This window comes from Narcine bancroftii, chromosome 3 (assembly GCF_036971445.1).
Source record: "Narcine bancroftii isolate sNarBan1 chromosome 3, sNarBan1.hap1, whole genome shotgun sequence".
Classification (NCBI taxonomy): domain Eukaryota; kingdom Metazoa; phylum Chordata; class Chondrichthyes; order Torpediniformes; family Narcinidae; genus Narcine; species Narcine bancroftii.
This window is the reverse complement of record NC_091471.1, coordinates 265,573,827-265,594,998: the sequence shown is the minus strand read 5'-3', so window position 1 is coordinate 265,594,998 and position 21,172 is coordinate 265,573,827. Positions and strand designations below refer to the sequence as shown.

At 42.3% G+C, this 21,172-nt stretch overlaps 1 protein-coding gene across 1 annotated transcript in view; it reads left to right on the top strand.

Annotated features, from left to right (window-relative positions):
• Positions 1-4,992, top strand: part of cnn2 (calponin 2) — a 43,141-nt gene extending 38,149 nt beyond the window's left edge. The window contains exons 6-7 of the mRNA XM_069928023.1: positions 938-1,084; positions 2,860-4,992. Of these exons, the coding sequence (XP_069784124.1) occupies positions 938-1,084; positions 2,860-3,123 (411 nt within the window). The 3' untranslated portion in view covers positions 3,124-4,992. The remainder of the gene's footprint in view (positions 1-937; positions 1,085-2,859) is intronic.
• Positions 4,993-21,172: the final 16,180 nt, after the last annotated feature.

Genomic DNA, 21,172 nt, shown 5'->3' with positions numbered 1-21,172 from the left:
CCATGCACCATTATGGTTGCTTTATTCCCCACGAGACAGAAGAAGAGCATTTTGGATTGGCATCGTACTCTTTATCACTATGGTGACTCGTGCTGGAAGCTTGTCACATGGGACATTGTGGGGTGAAGGAATTGGTGGTCTCAATGGATTGTAGTAGCATAGCTGACAACATTGGACATCAAATTTTTTCTTCCAAAAAAAAACACTAGGGAATTATGATAGACAACTTCAAGCTGAATGCGAAGATAATTTCTTGTTTGCTGATTAATGTAGAGAGTTGGAGAAACATTAAATTATTTTTATTGAATTTTTATCAAATAGAGCATGTTTAATCGCATAATGATGCTGACACATGGCATTTGTTCAACTGACCTAAAAAATGTTTTGCAGCTGAGTTTGTACTCAGCATCTGATGCCTCTTGTGTCAGTGTCTAACATTAGTTGGCCAGCATTGATAGATTCCAGTTGCCCTGATACTGCTTTTCCATGGTCGCAATATCCTGGGGAACCCCTTCACCATGTTCATCACTGACTGCACTCACATCAGCAAGGAAGAAGTCCAAGTGTGAATGCAGAAAACAAATTTTCAATGACTTGTTGTACTTTGTGGTTTCGTATGGGTGAAGCATGTTAAAAATGACAGGAGATCACAGAAGTAGGTTATAACTTTTTCTTAAAAAAAATACATTATAGGAACATATTAAGTCAAATTTCGTGCTTGAAGCAAAATCTTCATTGTTCAGTGCCATTGATCCAAGGCCTGCTTAGGAGTTGGGGGGGAAAAGTATAATCCAGCCTAAGTTGGCCCTTTTAGAAAGGGAAGAGGGAAAATAAGGGACTCTTGATGTCTTGTAATTAGTTCTTACCTTTGGGTGCTTGTTCTACATTGGTTCATTGGGTTGATGGTTTTGTGTGCCTCATTCTTGCTATTGTATAGATGGGAACCAATAAATGTGCCAGCCAAACTGGGATGAGTGCCTATGGCACCAGACGACATCTGTATAATCCAAGGACGAATCTCCCTCCATCAATGGACCAGTCTACTATCAGTTTACAGATGGGAACCAATAAAGGAGCAAGTCAGGTTCGTTAAGGCTATTGGACGTCTACTCTTTTGTCAAAGTTAACCAATGGTCAGCTATGAATGTGAGCACAGATCTGCCCCCATGGTGAGAGCCACAGTGTCAGCTTCGACCTCTGTGCTATGCCCCATCTTTGGGATCAGAGCTCAAAATCCAGGCTGATGTTCCAGTGGTATTTTGGGTGAGATCTGACCTGTCAGAGATCCCATCCTTTGAACAAGACGTTAGAATTGCGGCCCTGTTTTGTTTCTCTTCAGAGTGATGAAGGATAAAACCATGTGATTAATAAAAAAAGATGGGAATTCAAGGTTCCTTTTATGGTCACGTGATAATACGTAAAAATGTAATATGCATGTTACACTTAAACTTTTGTTGCCATAAATGCAAATGAAGAGCCATAAGAATTGTCCGATGCCCAAACAATAAAAGAAAGAGAATCCCTTCAGAGACTCCAAGTTCAAACCAATGGCAACCCAAGCTCCAGATCCAAACCTCCGATACAATCAGGAAGACTTCAGTGCCTGAGTCCCTTCAGGACCCATTGCCCTCAGCACCCTCTCAAATCCTGGTTCCAATACCTGGTTCCCATGAGCCAGTGTCCAACCACCTGCAGCCTGTATGGGTACTTCAGCCGCTAAGTCCCTCACTGGTCCGCTGCCATGGTAGAGCCCCTTGCTGCTCTGATGGACTGGTCATTGTCACCTTCCCTGTGGTGTTGCTTTCCATGCTTATCCTTCTCAATGGGGAATGGTGGGGGGGGGGGGAGGGAGATGTTCTCCCCATTTCTAGTGTCCTGTGCCAGTCTGCTTCTACCCTGTGGTAGGCCACCCAGCACAGAGTCTACCATCTTGGGCACAGACCACCATGGTTGCAAGATTTCAAAAAAAACAGCCTGTACAGAGCTGCCGGTATCACGACCGGGCAGTAGGATGTGGCAGAGTAGTGCTGTGTCCCTACTTCCCGTTCTCCCAGGTCCACAGCAGTGGCTCTGGAAGCACCGCCATTTCTCTTTCTGGAGCCAGTCCCTCCATCCAACAGCATCCTTGTTGTTGTCACGCCACTGTTAGTAAGGACCTTGTTGGATGCAAATTTCCTAAAGCACGGCACAAGGAAAATCCTTTGGAGCATCAGCTATCTAAATGAATGCTTTCTCCTATATACTATTCACATGCACCTCAATGAAAACAGTATGATCCTAAGTTGAGGTTCTGTTGTCCTGAATATCGGAGCTATTTGTGAAAGTGTGATTGGTTTTTACTTATGAATTGAAAAACTTAGTAACTTCACTTCATAACAAAACACAAGCCCATGGACCCCACGTTTCTATCCCACTCTCCAATGCAGTGATAGCTGATCTGCGTGAATTTGAGTTCTCAAACTGTTCCCATAGCCCATCACTCCTTTGCATCTGAAATTCACCAATCACCGCATTTGATGACTAGGGTGGAAAATTCTAAAGTGGAAAATTTCCCCCTCCACCTAAATTGCTGATCTTTTTTTAAGCAAGGGAATGTTGCTTTAAAATTCTCAATGAGTATGCCTTCTTACTCTAGCCAATTTCTGCCTCATTGTTTGCCTCTCACTACCATTTGATCCCTTCTCCCTGAATGTTTTCTGTAAATTATTTTCTCAGTCCCAAGTGATTTGTTTAATAGTTCCTCTCTGTTAAAGGGTATCCCAGATTTTGATGGGATGGCCCTTGGTATGCTGCAGAAATGTGGCCTTACTTGGAAAACCTGAACAACCCCCCCCCCCCCCTTTCTCCACCTCTGTTCAGGCTGGAATGACTGCACCTGGCACCCGCAGACCCATTTACGACAAGAAGCTGGGCACCGAGCAGTGCGACAACAGTACAGCATCTCTGCAGATGGGGAGCAACCAAGGAGCAAACCAGAGCGGCACCAACTTTGGCCTAGGTCGCCAGATCTACGATCCCAAGTATTGTCCCAAGGCTGAGCAAGGACACAATGGAAGCCAATCAAATTACAATGCAGAGTATGTCCCAGAGCACCCTGCTTATTATCCTGAACAGTATCATTGAATCCTTCATTGCAATGTGGACACTGAAGAAACAGCTTTAGTTTTGTGTGATCATGTCTAGCTTAGCAACATTCATTTCTTTTTCCCTATTGAATGTTTCTGCATTTCAAGTATGTTTACTTTAGCAATTGCCACAAGAAGCTGATGTTAATTTACCTTTTAAATCCCCACCTTTGTTTAACTTGCATTACAATCCTGTTGTGATTGGCAAAGGAAGATATTTGTTTCTTTTCAAAACATGTTCCTGAAATTTAAGCTGTTTATATATATATATATATGTATCTCGAAGTTTGCGTGAAGCATCTGAAAGAGGGAAAAAAATTGTTTCAGTGACAAGGCAACTGGAAAAAACAGGGTTCAGTGAAGATGCGATGTTTTGGAGATTCTCCAATAATTGTGACTCATCTCAATGTAGACTTTATTGTGAAGTTAGAGCAACTTGTTTTTTTTAAAAAAATAAATGCATATTTCCTTTTTAACAAAAACAGTGGTAGTCTTCTGGAGGTTCGGTGTTCACACAGCCCAGTTGTCCATGAAAGGAAGCTGGCTGGGAAAATGCAGGCACCTGTTTCTAATTTTTCCAGCCTGTCAATTCCGCTAACATTCCAAGGTCCCCGCATTTACATTTTTCTTTGTTGCTTCTCAAAACAAACTGGATTCTTTTCAAGCCTAATCCACATTCCAAAGGGTTAGAAGTGAGGAGAATGTGGCGGAATGAACCCTCGGGACAAAGTCTTGTAGAATGCATAGGACCATAATCTGACGAGGGATTTTGTGGACTTTTTATTTTAATCATGAATTTGGGGTTTTTTCTTCTCTTCTTCCCCCCCCACCCCACCTTAGCTTTTACAAAGTAAACTGGAATGTGGCTATTTCTAAGCCTTTTAAGTGTTGATATTCTTTGTCATGTTATCATGTTTCTTATACATTCTTATACATTCCCCTCTGCCCTCCCACCATGTTGGCTCTGCACCCCTATTATCTGCAGACTCTTGCCACCAGTTGTTTCCCATCTTAAATTGTGTACATTGGAACTCAAAATGCTATTGGCTGGTTTGTATTTCAAAATACAAGAAAGTACCGCATAAACCAGTGATACTGAATCCTGGTTGAGAATAAGGACAGAGGAACAGCAGGTTTGTAAGTTGGGTGTTTTTTTAAATATAATAAACTGCAGGGAGGCTGCATGCATTTGGCTGTCACGTAGAACCAGAATATTCATTCTATTTGGTATTCAGTGATGTATTAGATGCATAGGATCTCAGTGCCATGAAAATGGTGGCTGTATTTTTTAATTTAAATTAAGACACACAGCACGCTAACAGGCCCTTTTGGGCCACGAGCCTGTGTCATGACTGACCAACTCTGGTACGTTTTGAACAGTGGGAGGAAACTGGAGCCCCTGAGGAGAAAACCCACCCAGACACGGGGAGAACAATGAAAGCTCCTTACGGACAGTGCGGGATTCAAACCTTGGTCCCGTTCGCTGGCACTGTCACAGTGTTGAGCTAACCGTGCTGATTTTATTTTCCACATCTTCAAAATGTAAGATAAAATTGGTAATACAATAGAATTTTAAAAAGCAAAAAAAACCGCAGATGCTGGAAATCTGAAATGGGAAAATGCCAAAAATACTCAGCTGGTCAGCAGTGTCTGGTGAGAAAATAGGAGTTGCTATGACTGGTCTCATTCTGCAGATGTTGCTTGTTTACCCTGGATATTTCCAGCATTTTTTGCTATTTGTACAATAGATTATTGTGCCTGTTTGGCCTTTATATTTTCTACTGTGGGGCTCTTGTTACAGATGAAGTCTTCTCTGTATTATGTCTGTATTTTTTTAAAAATCCAATCATTAAATGTTCTTTGTAAATTTGCTTGTGCAGTTTATATTGTACTGGGTTACACTTTATAGCATTATAAATAATTCTAATAGATCACAATGGACTAAAACAACTTTCACATGAATGCAAAGAAATAGAGGAGTCAAGGCAAAGGAAGGATTTATAATGGTGAGTGAAGAAATAGCAAAATAATTTGTACGTCTGTGCAGAAAGAACAGCACAATGGTGTAGACAGAGCCCTGGACCCAGTGCCAAAGACACTGGTTCAATCCCGACCTCTGGTGTTCTCTGCAGTTTACACTATCTCTCCATGTCTGCCTGGATTTCCTGTTTTTCTATATTTATAGACCTGGATTGCAAGGTTAATTGGCTAGTGCAAATTACCCCTAATGTGCAGGTGAATAGTAAAATTGAGGTGGGGGGGCACCAAGATGCTGAGAATGTGGGTGGTGGTTGGTCAGTGGGCCAAAGAGCATGTTTCCGTGTGTATGACTGGCAGTACAACTTCCCAGAAATGCCAAATAGAAATTTCAGAAAATCAGTATTATCTTCTTTAAAAATACTGGGAAGTTGAGGACTGAAACTTGGCAAGACCCCACGGTCTGTTAATTGTGTCAGTGTGCTAAATGAAGTAGCCATGGAAATGGTAGATGCATTGGTTGTCTCCTTCTAGAATTGTTTAGTTTATGGAATGGTTCCTGCAGATTGGAGGGTGATAATTACATTTATAAAAGAGTAAGTTAAAAAAATTACAGAGCAGTTGGCCGAACTTCAATAGAAGGAAAAAGTGGAAGTGTATCACAAAGGATATGATATCTATATTCAAGCAGAGTATCCCATATCCGAAATTCTGAAAAGATCCAAAAACTGAACTTTTAGCAACTACGTGACATCACAAGTTGAAATAAACTCACCACCTGACTTGCCCACGTGACTCTCTGTTAGTGCTAGTTTGACATCAACAGAGCTCTCGGTACAAAACAAAATCTTTGCTTCTGGCCGGGAAGATACCAAACAGAGCTGGGTCCAAGTCTTCAGCATCAGCTGCAGCTGAAAGTCAACAATGGTGACTCCATTCTCAACATTGGGTGCAGTGCCATCTGCATTGAAGAAGTCATCTCAGGCTCCCAGGTAGGAATGGGGACCGTAGTTAGGGACTAGTGACAAAATTTTTTAAAAGCCATCGAGGAGAATTTCGAGTGTTTTGTGCTACATTTATCTTTTGTAAGCAGAGCTTTTTTGATAAGTTCTAAACATTTCATGTGAATTTTTCACTTGTGTGTCATGTCGGCGCTCAAAAAGCCTGCCGTTGTTTGTTGTTGCTGTTTAACCGTTGATACAGGTATGCTGCTTAGTTCCATTGTTCCAAAATCCGGAAAAAAAATCAATTACTTCTGGTCTCAAGCGTTTCAGATACGGGGGCACTCGACCTGTATTTAAAACATGAACAGGATTGAGCAAAACCTACATAAATTCGTGAAAGGAAATTATATTTAACAAACCTACTGGAGTTTTTGTGAGGCTGTAACCAGGAGAATAGAATAAAGAAAGCCAGTGGATGTGGTGTGCTTGGATTTTCAAAGGGTATTAAAGAGGTGGGTGTGCACAATTAAAAGCACATGGAATTTTTGGCAAGAGACCGATGACAGACAAGAAATAGATTAAGAATCGGCCTTCTATCACCGGGATTTTTACTTGCCCCAGCTATTCGCAATGTACATCAATTATGGCTTTTAGACTGCAGGCGTGTAATGATACAATCAACGAAATTTGCTGTCACATGGGGAGTCTTAAAAGGAAAAGTGCAGGAATTTTTAGTCAATTCCTGCACCACAATTTATCCTGCAGGACCCCTACAACTTTTCAGGGGAGGCCTGCAGGCTAAATCGCACCACAAAATTCTCATGAATTCAACACGGGGTTGATGACGCAGGCCATTTGCTCCACGTAAAAGCAGGGCTGCGATGTAAATGACCACAAGGCGAGTAATTATGTTTTTCCAACATTGCTGTCTTCAAAAAAAACTAATAAGGGGACAGATTATAATAATGTTCCTTTGCATACAGCTTGAAACTTGTTTTTGAGGAAGTGATAAAAAGATTTCAAGGTGATTTAGTTGAGTGACTGGCAGACAAATGGGAGGCATTGTGATAGGTTGATTTGCATTGTACACCATAGACAGGCAAATGTGTTGGGCAACATGGGGTTAAGGAAACAAAAGGCATGTTGACATTCATTGCAAGAGGTTTTAAATGCAGGACCAAGGATGTCATTACTGTAATTATCTCAAGCTTTGTTAAATCTACACCTGGAGTTTAGTTTTATTCTCCTTGCGCAAGTAATGCTTGCCATAGCAACAAAGACCTGGCTGTCTAATTCCACAGACAGCAAGTCCAGCATATGAACGGAGAAGGAAGGATCAATTAAATCTACATTCGCTGGAGTTGAGTTGAATAGAGATCAAATCGGAACATGCTCTATACCCACTCGAGCGGTTCAGGACTCAGGCAGAGTAATACCTCACCTCTCCTGATGCACCCCTCCCAAAGGGTATTCAATGCCTATTATATATGTTCTATCCTTCTTCCAAGTGCAGCTCAACAAGAAGAAAAATAGTTGAGAGAGGACAGTAATTAAAAAGAGATTTCCTTGTCCATATTTTGCTTCTCCTGGAGCCTGGAATTGTAAATTCTGAATACTTCTATACTACCCCCCCAGTGGAGAGACTGGTCAGTGAAACAAGATGAACCCAAGGACTGTGATGGAGAAATCTGTGATGTTTGATGTTCATTTATAAATGTTTACCCATGCAGAGTGGTCATTTGATGGCTGTGGAACTGTTCCCCACAGGAACCTTTGTTTTCCATGAGAGGCATCATCAAACTAGCAAGGGAAGGAAAATCTGATTCATGATAGCAGCCTTCCCTTAATGTCATTTCCAGACTTTGTTACATTCAGTAAGAGCACAAGATTATACATTGAGTGGATAGTGATTGCAACATTGGCCTGGTGCCTTGGGATAAGTGGTGACAATCTGGAGCTAATGGCGAATCATTTTACCAAACACACTGTAAATGGATTCTGAGATCAAAACTAATGTTTCCCCGGGGTCAATACTGGTCTCACTACACTTTTAAAAAAAATGTGTGCATTGATAATTTGAATGTGGAGATACAGGGTAAAATGTCCACTCCTGGAAGATGGCCAATGCTGTGCTGACTGAGAACAGAGCTGCAATTTATAGGAAGCCACTTCAATCCTTATAACTGAGGTTTTGGTCTAACTCAATTATGGAAGGAAAACAGAACAATCTAATCTGGATATTTGAACTTCAGAAATAATAAAAATGCAGCAACATCAGCTCATTCAGAATCCAAGTCAAATAAATGTATCTGCCCATTTCAAAATGAGACTAGCTTTTCCTTTTCCTCTCTTTCCCTGTGCTGATAAAGGGCTATCAAACTGAAACGTTAGCATTAGTGATATTTACACAGAAACAGTGTAATTATTCTGAAGAAAAAGAGCATTTCTGTTTCTCTTCCTTTGGAGGCTGTCAGACTTGCAAATCATTTCCAGCATTTCTTGCTTTAAGTTGCTGAATTCCAGATCCCAATTTGCATTACTAGGCCATTTCACGCCGGGCCTCTGCCTTGACACTGGCTACGGATCGGAGAGAAAAATGGGAATTTAACCTTTCAGACAGCAGCCCTAAAAGGCTGCTCCAAGCATCCCATTCATATCCAGAGGTGTCTCATAGTGCCCTCCAGATGCGATGGAGGTGGGAAAACTGGTGCTGTAGCGCCACCCGTCATAAATATACGGCAGAGCGATGGCCGTCTTCCCATAATCCCCCACGCAGCTGGAACCGCTCTATGGTTCCCAGAACCGTTCCAGCTGCGTGGGGGATTATGGGTAGGGAAGACGGCCATCGCTCTGCCGTGTTTTGAGCCGCAGAGAGCGGCCCGAAGACCGAAGCGGCCGATGTGGCTGACTCAGCCTGCCCAGAGGGCTCCCCACTACCCTGCCAATCCCTGCTGACAGCTCCTGCTGCCCTGATGGTCCCTGACTTGAAGGGAGAGAGATGAGTGCGGAAGTGGGTCACAACTTACAACTCTCCCTTTCCCCTCACCCTATCCCTCCTTGATCTTCAGTGTATTAGATTTCACCTGCCATTGTCAGCCTGTTCAATCATTATATTCATGTCTCCATGTCACTGGTGTCATCAGGAAATAGGCATGGGTGCCACAAGATTTGTACCACCAGGTTCAGAAACAGTTGCTACCCCTCCACCAGCAGACAACAAACTAAATAAGAGATTCATTTACTTTGCACATTATTATTACTGAATGTTTTTTGGTATTGAAGTTTGTTTTCATTTCTCTCTTTTGTATACAAATCTTTTCTTGAGTAGAGTTTTATTTTTGCACTATTGTTACGTAAAAATTTTGTTTGGCCCACAGGAAAAAGAATCTCAGGGTTGTATGTGCTCTTGTCAATAACTGAACTTTAAATATAGTCTACGCCACTCCTTATAGGTGTTTACACCACTTCCAAGTTTTACAGCATCCATAGCTTTGGAAATTTTATCCTATATATGCATGCCCAAATGAATAATATAATTCAAACAAATTAACCCCATCAATGGACCCTTTTTTAAATATCTACACTGAAAAGCAGCCAACTACCACCAACCTCCACAAAATATCTTTGAGTGAATTTCCTATCCATCCTCATAGCATGTGTTTCAATTCTGATAAGCCTTTGATTCACGATATCTTTTAAAAATACATGAAGATATCATGCATCATTTTTTTTCAAAAAACACTGTCTTAGGTTAGAAAAAAAATCCATCAGGATGGTCAGATAGGATTTGCTTTCAACAAATCTTTTCCAGCTTTCTTTTATCAAGTCAAATTTCATAGGTGTCTGTCCATTATTTCCCTAATTATTGTATTGATAAAGTTAAGCAAGGTTGACCATAGTTCTCAGGCACATCCTTCTCCATGTCTTCTGAATGGTGTAAAAGGCTTTGGGGAGTCTCAGATCAAAAGGACCCACAGAACATTAATGAAAGGGAAATTCAATTATTCCACAAGGGTCAGAGATGGCTATTGCTTGGGATTTCTGTTACAGAACCGTAGATTATTACAGCACAGAAAACAGGCCCTTTGGCCCTTCTAGTCTGTGCTGGACTATTCTGCCTAGTCCCACTAACCTGCACCCAGTCCATTAGCTTCTGTACTCCTCCCATCCACGTACCTGTCCAAATTTTTCTTGAATGTTAAAATTAAGCCTGCATTCACCACTTCAGCTGGCAGTTTGTTCCACACTCCCCCTTGTGTTCTCCTTAAACTTTTCCCCTTGCACCCTTTACCCATTGTCCTCTGGTTTGAATCTCACCTACCCTCAGTGGAAAATGCCTATCTACATTTACTCTGTCTATCCCCCTTGTAATTTTAAATACCTCTATCAAATCTCCCCTCATTCTTCTATGCTCCAGAGAATAAAGTCTTAACCTTTCCCTGTAACTCAGTTCCTGAAATCCTGGCAACGTCCTACCAAATCTTCTCTACAGTCTTTCAATCTTATTGATATCCTTCCTGCAGTTATGTGACCAAAACTGCAGACAATCCATCAGGATGGTCAAAACTCCAAATGTGGCCTCACCAATGTTTTGTACAATGTCAGTTCATACCTACACGCCCTCCCAGGATGCACATCGATATTATTCATTATTTGAGGAGCTCCAGTTGGAAGTGTACATGTCCTCTGGTATGACTTTGTGACAGAGGGCAGCAGGATAGGAACTGGTAACTTGCTTCAAGGAGTTCGAGGTGATTGCCTTCCAATGGCTGCAGCCATTCAAATTGAAATGAAGGGCAGTTAAGGGGAAATTTCCCATTGGCTATAATTGCAGAAGCATAAAGGAATTTGGCCAGGCTGCTTAGCTTTAGAAAATAGAACATTGTGACACAGTATGAGCCCCTAGTCCCACAATATTGTGCCAATCTCTATAAACCTACTGAACAATCTAACCCTTCCCAACCTCACACCCATAAATGCTGGTTTTTAAAAAAAATCTATTTGCCTAGGAGTCTTTTAAATGTATCCCTGTTCTACCACCCTTCGTTCCAAAGAGAAGCACCCCAGCTCTGTTAACCTGTTACCCTTGAGTCATTTAGCCTCAGGAAGTTACCGTGGGAATCCTACACATTCCCCAAGAATTCTTTGCGAATGATTTAATGAGTGTTCAGCTCCACTCCAGAATCCTCCAATAATGAAGCTAACCCGGGCAGTGCACAGAGCAGGATCTGAACCAGAGCGAGAACATCACATCAGCACTATTGGTTAACACAGAACAGACCACAACATGAACTTTGGTTTCTCTGGTGCTTTCAGTTCACATTGCATCATTTTGTCCTTGGGTCGTAGGTTTTATATCGGAGTGGCCTTCTCCTATGCAGGTTTCTTACCCGGGCTGGAGGGGTCTGCCTCCCCTCCTAGGTCGGTCCATACTGCCCGGACCGGGGCCGAGGCCGCCGCAGTTCACCCTGTGCCTGGACTGGGGCCACCGCCTCCCACTCCCTGCCCGGACCGGGGCCTCCGCCTGCCTCCGCATGCAGCCATCTTCAGCGCAAACTCCGGGAGATCCAAAATGAGTGGTGGACTAGCCTCGCCAAACGAACACAGCTCAGCGCGGACATTGGCGACTTCAGGGGTTTCTACGAGGCTCTAAAGGCTGTGTACGGCCCCTCACCCCAAGTCCAAAGCCCGCTGCGCAGCTCAGACGGCAAAGTCCTCCTCAGCGACAAGATCTCCATCCTCAACCGATGGTCAGAACACTTCCAATCTCTTTTCAGTACCAACCGCTCAGTCCAAGATTCCGCCCTGCTCCAGCTCCCTCAACACCCCCTAAGGCTAGAGCTGGATGAGGTTCCCACCCTGGATGAGACATGTAAGGCAATCGAACAACTGAAAAGTGGCAAAGCAGCAGGTATGGATGGAATCCCCCCAGAAGTCTGGAAGGCTGGCGGCAAAACTCTGCATGCCAAACTGCATGAGTTTTTCAAGCTTTGTTGGGACCAAGGTAAACTGCCTCAGGATCTTCGTGATGCCACCATCATCACCCTGTACAAAAACAAAGGCGAGAAATCAGACTGCTCAAACTACAGGGGAATCACGTTGCTCTCCATTGCAGGCAAAATCTTCGCTAGGATTCTACTAAATAGAATAATACCTAGTGTCGCCGAGAATATTCTCCCAGAATCACAGTGCGGCTTTCGCGCAAACAGAGGAACCACTGACATGGTCTTTGCCCTCAGACAGCTCCAAGAAAAGTGCAGAGAGCAAAACAAAGGACTCTACATCACCTTTGTTGACCTCACCAAAGCCTTCGACACCGTGAGCAGGAAAGGGCTTTGGCAAATACTAGAGCGCATCGGATGTCCCCCAAAGTTCCTCAACATGATTATCCAACTGCACGAAAACCAACAAGGTCGGGTCAGATACGGCAATGAGCTCTCTGAACCCTTCTCCATTAACAATGGCGTGAAGCAAGGCTGTGTTCTCGCACCAACCCTCTTTTCAATCTTCTTCAGCATGATGCTGAACCAAGCCATGAAAGACCCCAACAATGAAGACGCTGTTTACATCCGGTACCGCACGGATGGCAGTCTCTTCAATCTGAGGCGCCTGCAAGCTCACACTAAGACACAAGAGAAACTTGTCCGTGAACTACTCTTTGCAGATGATGCCGCTTTAGTTGCCCATTCAGAGCCAGCTCTTCAGCGCTTGACGTCCTGCTTTGCGGAAACTGCCAAAATGTTTGGCCTGGAAGTCAGCCTGAAGAAAACTGAGGTCCTCCATCAGCCAGCTCCCCACCATGACTACCAGCCCCCCCACATCTCCATCGGGCACACAAAACTCAAAACGGTCAACCAGTTTACCTATCTCGGCTGCACCATTTCATCAGATGCAAGGATCGACAATGAGATAGACAACAGACTCGCCAAGGCAAATAGTGCCTTTGGAAGACTACACAAAAGAGTCTGGAAAAACAACCAACTGAAAAACCTCACAAAGATAAGCGTATACAGAGCCGTTGTCATACCCACACTCCTGTTCGGCTCCGAATCATGGGTCCTCTACCGGCACCACCTACGGCTCCTAGAACGCTTCCACCAGCGTTGTCTCCGCTCCATCCTCAACATCCATTGGAGCGCTCACACCCCTAACGTCGAGGTACTCGAGATGGCAGAGGTCGACAGCATCGAGTCCACGCTGCTGAAGATCCAGCTTAGCTGGATGGGTCACGTCTCCAGAATGGAGGACCATCGCCTTCCCAAGATCGTATTATATGGCGAGCTCTCCACTGGCCACCGTGACAGAGGTGCACCAAAGAAAAGGTACAAGGACTGCCTAAAGAAATCTCTTGGTGCCTGCCACATTGACCACCGCCAGTGGGCTGATAACGCCTCAAACCGTGCATCTTGGCGCCTCACAGTTTGGCGGGCAGCAGCCTCCTTTGAAGAAGACCGCAGAGCACACCTCACTGACAAAAGGCAAAGGAGGAAAAACCCAACACCCAACCCCAACCAACCAATTTTCCCTTGCAACCGCTGCAATCGTGTCTGCCTGTCCCGCATCGGACTGGTCAGCCACAAACGAGCCTGCAGCTGACGTGGACTTTTTACCCCCTCCATAAATCTTCGTCCGCGAAGCCAAGCCAAAGAAGAAGAAAAAGCATCATTTTGACTCTGTCAATAGGGTAATTTTCACTGGTTATTTATTCATCATTTGTGTGCAAGAACCAGTTCAACTTCCTCATTTTTGACTTGTGTTTATCTAATGAGCATCTATCACCATGGTGAACAAATGGATCTAATTTCATTTGTCCATTTCTGTCAGAGCCATCAAAGCAGTTGAACATCTCTTTTCCAAAAACAAAACTGATCTTATATTTGTTACTTAATTCTCTGTCTCGTACCCAGAATTAACTGGCATTTTGGTTTTTTTTTAAAACTTGAATGATATCATGCACTGTTGTGAGGTGAAAATCTTTAGACATCTGAATTCAAGACACACCACAAATATTTGGAAGGAATAATTATGATTCATCAGTGGAGATAATGCAAGAGCCATCCTTAGGATTAGAGAAGCAGTATTCCATAGAGCAGGGGTGGCCAACCTTTTAATTTGGGCATACAGCATGGCAACAGGCTATTTTGCCCAATTAACCTACGTACTCATGGGATGAAATGGAATGTTACCGTGCTATATGTCTAAATTAAAAGTTTGGTCACCCTTGTCATAGAGTAACTTGAAATGATCGAAGCATTTGTCATAACATTCAAGCAGCTTAGTCAATGGAAATGTTACCAAGCCAATCTTAGTCATGGACATCGAAGGTCCTTGATCCAGTGTACATTATGTGGTCTTCATATGTTCAGTATTTCTTCCAAATTTTATTTAGCACAGAGGATCAGCTGACGGTAGGTGATGATCAGGAATATGTTCCTTTGTCAGTGTTCAAGTTGATGCTATCAAGGATGAATCTTGCAGACTCCTAGGGCTACTCCCATCACCAGGACACCACTTTACCGCCCACTGTCCTGCCATGTGCAGGATGTGGTCAGATGTGGCACTTTGGGAGACAGTCTCCTCAGTGTAGAACAGGATGGAAGACAAGCACCCCTTCTACTTAGAGACAGAACAAAATAACTTTTATTTGTCTAGTGTCTTCCACATAACTCGCTGTTCCCCAACTCAGCCACATTCTCTCTATATTCCTGCAGATTCCCTAACTGAGATTTACGAGTCTTGCTGAAGTGAAGGGTGGCAAATTTTGTGGTTCTATTTAAGAAGGGTTGCAGGGAAAGGCCTGGGTACTGCAGGCCAGTGAGCATAACATCTGTGGTTGGTAGCTTACCAGAGAGTATTCTAATGTGGAAAATGTGCATGTACAGTTAAACCCCCCAGTATCTGGCACCCATGGGGATTGGTAGTTTCCAGATAAGTGAATTTACCACTTGCTTGAGATTGTGTGTGGATTGGCAAACTGATGGTGGGGTGGGGAGTCATTTTAAACTTGTGCATTTTTTTCATTTATTTTGTGAGTTTTTTTTGCCTGTTGTTTAAGGCTACTGGTTGATTGGATTCCAGATAACAAGGATTTTACTGTACCTAGAGGGACAAGGGCTGATTCGGGATAGTCCACATGTTTTTGTAAGTGGTAGGTCATGTTGCACAAGTATGATTGAGTTTTGTTTTAAGATGTGAACAAAAGGGTTCATGAGGGCAGACATGTGGATGTACAGTATATATGGATTTCAGTAAGGCATTCAATAAGGTACTGCACAATAGGTTACCTGGGGAGCTTCGATCATGTGGGATCCTAGGAGAAAGAGAACAGGATGGATAGAAAAATGGCTTCCTGGAAGAAAGCAGAGAATGGTGGTGGAAGGTGGTTTTTCAGACTGGAGGCCTGTGACCAATGGTGTGCCACAGGTTCAGTGCTGGGTCCATGGCTGCTTGTCCTTAGAGCGTAGAAGGAGAGGGGTGATCTCAGAGGTATACAAAATTATGAGAGAGGAATAGCTTTTGGCCAGAGTAGGGGAATTGTTAACCAGAGGACATAGGTTTAAGTTGGGGGGGTGGGGGGGTGGGGGAAGAGAGATTTAACAGCAACCTGAGGGATAACTTTTTTTAAATACAGGGTGGTGGGTGCATGGAACAGGCTGCTGTAGGAGGTAATGTTTCAATTTTAGGAAAGTAAATTGGATAGAGATGTGGATAGTATTGGTTTAGAGCAGTGGTTTTCGAACTTTTTCTTTCCATTTGCATACCACCATAATTAATCCCTTTTCCATAGGTGCTCTGTGAGGGGGGGGGGGGGTGGGGGGGAGAAAGGTTGAGAATCACTGCTCTAGACCCAATTCTTAATGAAATAGTTTGCTTGAGAAAAATTGTCATTGGCCCATTTCCTTTCGAGTTATGAAACTGTGCACATAACGAGTCAATTGGGTACAATTACCCAGGGTTCTGCCTGACACGAACTGTTTAGTGCAAATTCACTTAACAGGTTTGTTAGGTCCTGGGACATGAACTGATGGCGTCATTGCAATGTTATCAGCTCGCCCAAGTGCCTGTACATTTAGGAAGCTGGGACTAGCCCCTTGAAGGATCGGAGTCAGTGTCTTGGAGCCGCTCCTGAAGCATTTACGAAGGTAAGGTCAGCGACGTGAGGGCAGAGCATCTCCGCCTTTACAGTTGTATTTATTTTACTCTATAAAAGGGCCTATTGTATGATGTTATTGGTGAATCAGAATACAAGGTGGTGACAATCTTTGGTTATAGCACCACCATGTGGTAATGCTGAATTACAATACACATACTTGTACAATATACAACTCCGCAGATCATGCAGCATTCATAGGAAGGAACGTAATGTTAATTAAATTTGTCATATGCATGTTCAACATGCAGATTCAATGAAAGTCTTACTTGTTGCAGCTTCCAAGTAAAATAAATATAAAAGGAAGATAAATAAATAAATATAATTTCATGTGAATAGTGATCAGTATTCAAAAAGTGTGTTGTGTCAGTAGTGGACCCGAGTTGTATAATGCTTAAGTAGGTCTGGGAGGTTCAAGAGCCTTTTTAAAAAAAGTTATCCCTCAGGTTGCTGTTAAATGGACAGGTTGCATTGCACTCTACTATATTGCTGCCAAACCTCTTGCATCTTTAGGTTCCTAACAAAGTGGATACCAAAATAATGATTTTTTTTCACTTGAAGAGGAAAACCGCAAGAGAAACTTTTCATAACTTTTCTTTAAAATTGCCTTGGTGCCTCAGTCACAACCAGGCCTGCCACTTTTCAGGATATGTACAATTCCTGAGTCTCCCCAGGATACCACATATGGATACCAACTTGAAAGATATGAAAATCAACAAATCCCCTTCTTTTTCTGCTTGTTTCTCACTCAGTTCTGATGAAGTGCCCTGGATCTGAAACATTAACTGTTTCCCTTTTCACAGATGCCATCCAAACTTCATTTTCTGTTTCCACTGAGACAGACAGACAGCCACTGGACATTTCCATACCCAATACACTTCCAAAAATAAAAGAGCCATTAATCACGTGTCACAATCCTAAAATGGTACAGCCTTCAAACATCAACAACTGTTAAAAATCAATATTACATGTGACAATATGCAAAAGTGCTGGAGAAACTCAGGTCACGCAGCATCCATAGGAAGTAAAGGGCAGGCAATGTTTCAGACCTGAGCCTTTCGTTGGTAATGGATTGATATGGACTGGTTTGGATAGTTGACATTTGTCTCTAGTTTATTCCATATATCCTACACAACTTTTGTTTATTAATCATACGTTATTGTCCTTGAAGACAAAAGACTACTTAATCAGGCACACAATGAAAGGTGGGATATATGAAGAAACTTTCAAAGAAATGACCAAATTGAATTGACAACCACAATACCTCTCATGCTTTTACTCCAATCGGTGAACTGAGCCACTGAACAGACATGGGTTCAGGTTGTGATGATGGGGAAGGAGACAATTAAAACAAGTCACAGGTTATACAAAGATTTATTTCCTCAAGGTTGCCACACAGGTTGATAGGATAATTAAGAAGGCCTATGAGATGCTGGGCTTCATTAATAGGGAGGTTGAGTTCAGCAGTAGAGAGGTCATGTTGCAACTCTACAAATCTCTGCTAAGACCATACTTAGAGTATTGTGTTCAATTCTGGTCAACTTATTATAGGAAAGATCTGGAAGCTATGGAGAGGGTGCAGAGGAGATTTACCAGGATCTTGGCTGGATTGGAAAATAAGTCTTACAAGGCAAGGTTAACAGAGCTGGGACTCTTTTCTTTGGAGTGTAGAAGGATGAGAGGAGACTTGATAGAGGCCTACAAAATTATGAAAGGCAGAGATGGGGTGGACAGCCAGCACCTGTTTACCAAGGCAGGAACAGCAAACACCAGAGGACATCTGTACAAAGTGAAGGGAGAGAAGTTTAGGGGAGACAATAGGGGTGAGCTTTTTACAGAGTTGTGGGAGCCTGGAATGCCTTGCCAGGGATGGTAGTGGAGGCTGGAACATTAGCAGCATTTAAGAGACTCAGATAGGCATATGGATGGAGGAAAAGTGAAAGGTTATGCAGTAGGGAGGGTTAAGTACTTTTATTTTAGGAATATCTAGGTCAGCACAGCATTGAGGGCTGAAGGGTCTGCACTGTGCTATGGTATTCTATGTTCTATAAATAATTGTCATTGGAAATTGTAACTAATCATTCAAAAATGGTACAAAAGTGCCTTTGATTTAAGTTAATGGTGCATCCTTCTTTGCTTTGTTACTCATGAGATAGCCATCAAAAGTTGGAACATCTTGTCAAAACTGTGATATTAGAGCTCATACAATATTCTTCAAGGCATTTTGATCTTGCCAATAACAAGATTTTACTTTTTTTTCCTGGGTTTTTTTTAAGTCAGGTACACCACATAGAAAGCATTGCTATTGTTGCCTCTCCCATGTGTCCCATACAGTCAAGGCTTTTTTTTTAAAAGTACAAAAATGGTCAGCTCAAATTTGTAAATGTCCTGATTTTAATATCACAAGGTTTGTCAGAAACAGATACATTTCTGTAGTTAAGGAATTTATCCATGTTGTACATGATGAATTGTAGCAAACCATCTCGTCTTTACTGTGTGAGCATGGTTTGAATGATAAATAAACATGACTTGACCAAACCATCAGTCATGTTGAAGAACCACACCAAGAATTTAAAAGCTCATCAGTTTCATTATATTGCTGCTTGTGAGCCATTGCATACGCACTCATTTTGGTCAGTGTGTTTGTCTTCCAATCAAAGTGTGTTTCGAAACTCAGTGACTGTGAACCACTTTGAGTTATCCTTAATGTAGCACAGTAAAACTCCATTTCTAGCAGTTGAGGCCCTGATGGTGCTGGGCCACTGGATAGTGATTGAAACATAAAAGTCTGCAGACACTGTGATTGTAGAAAAAAAATATTGAAATCCTGGAGTAACTCAGCCAGTCTTGCAGCATCCATAGGAGATAGATATTGCCGACGCTTTGGGCCTGAACTCTTCAAAGATTAAGCAAAGAAAGTATCACTGGATATTGATACACGGACACACTTCTAATTTGTTTCTTATTAGATATTTTTAGAGAGCATAATGTGTTTTCCAGTGAACCTGGTACATTTTAAAGTGGGGCAGGAAACACTTTTGAATTTAAAAGGAGCATGGGAGTTTGCAGATTACTGGGAGTTTAAAGTGGGGGGGGGGGGTGGTGGGCATCGAGGCCCTGATGAGTCTAAAGAGTCCACAGAAGACAAAACCAAATGCAGATCCATGACAATTTCTAAACAATAGATTGTGCATTTTCAGAGGTTTACTATTTAGCCGTTCCCAGACATACTTCCAAGTTCCATTCTGACCGACCGGTCGGAACTCAAAATGGATGTTAGCATGGCATGTAGAAGTCTTGCACCTGAACAGCATTCTTTTATGCTACTCAATATATAAATGTACTTGTACTTGGCTGTGGGTCGTCACAGTCTTTATCTCGGGGGTTGTGGGGGTGACACACAATTGGAGAACATGCTTAAATTGTTTGGGTTATTGGTTTCTTTTTCTGTGTAGATAGCAATTTAAAACTTCCTGAATTTGTCAATCAACCGTGAATCTTTCAACATTCTAGTCCATGCTTTCCAAATCAGCAAGGGCCTTATTCACTTGTGAAAACATGTTTGCCAACTCCTCTACAGTGAACTTCTTCTCTTCTCCCTCTGCAACTCTTTCTTCTATTTCGATTAACTCTTAGTTGGTCAATGCCTTTGATTCAAAATCTAATAACTCTTACACATCTTCCACTTCGATTTCTAATTCAAGAGTCTTTGCAAGTGTCACGATTTTCTTCCTAATTTCTTCAAGTGTATCCTCTTTAATGAAAACCTTTAAATGTGAGAGCGAGAATGGAAAGATGCTGTAATGTACACAATGCTGGGATATCGTCTGACGGTCACTATCGTGTGCACGCAGCTGTTAGCATTGGTGGATGTACGATCAAGTGGAATTTTTATTCACATTTTTTCTTTTGGTCATGTATATGGATGGTTGTAAGTTCCATAGGTCATAAGTAGGGGAGAGGCTGTGCATATAATTATTGCACAATACAGTCGATCATTGTGTGCAGGCTGAGCAGTGTCATGAATAAATCAGATACCTTTTACAATTGCCTGCGTTTCTGAAGCAATAGTCTGCACATCCTGCTCGTTACATCAAAGTATCCTTGGAACTTGCAGGGACCTATAAATATAACATGGATAAAATTCATGAAGCAACATTGTCATCAAATGAATGGATGAACCATATACTCAGTGGTTGGGTGTGTCTGAAAACTCATAACTGGTCTCCGTAACTTCACCATCCAGACATGAAGCAATGGGATTCAGTTCAGGAGCAATAAAGGATGGTGTTTGGGAATTGTTGAGTGTTCGCTTTGTGCTGAGAACAATGCAAGAAGGGCACTGTGGTACATTCCAAATTGTTTTTTTTTTAAACGATGAAGCACATAAGCCTTTTGGTGCTCATGTAGTAAAGGTGGAAAGGTTCTCCAGTGGAAATAATACAGCTTTAAATGAGGGAATGCAAGATCTTACTATTAGAGAGCCTCGAATACAGTATATTTACCATGTTAAAAGGCGTCTGGTAACATTCATTCAATGAGATAATGAGAAATTGGAGTTCAATTTAATCTAGTACCTGCACAGATTCGAATAAGTTTCAAATTCAGAATGAAAAACTAAAGGTCAGCCGAAACAGTTAGTTCTGCTGAAGAATCTGTCTCATTACTGTAATTTTGTCACTTCACAATGGAGTGGTGTGCAATGCTTGTGCATAGTTTGGGAGACTACAAATTAAATTGAAATAATTAATTACACAAGAGACAAGGTTTGAACTTGCAGGTGAATCACCACATACATGAAGGTTGTTTCCAAAATCATTAAAAGGATTTTGATTGGAGTCTAATGTCACTTTAATGGTGTGAATGAACAAAAGGCAGAAGCTCCAACATGAAGCTGATGTGAGTTTGACCCATTAAATGAGACCAGTGGGAGTTAAAAGGACAGCGAAATGGCAATCACCTATAATAACAATCAC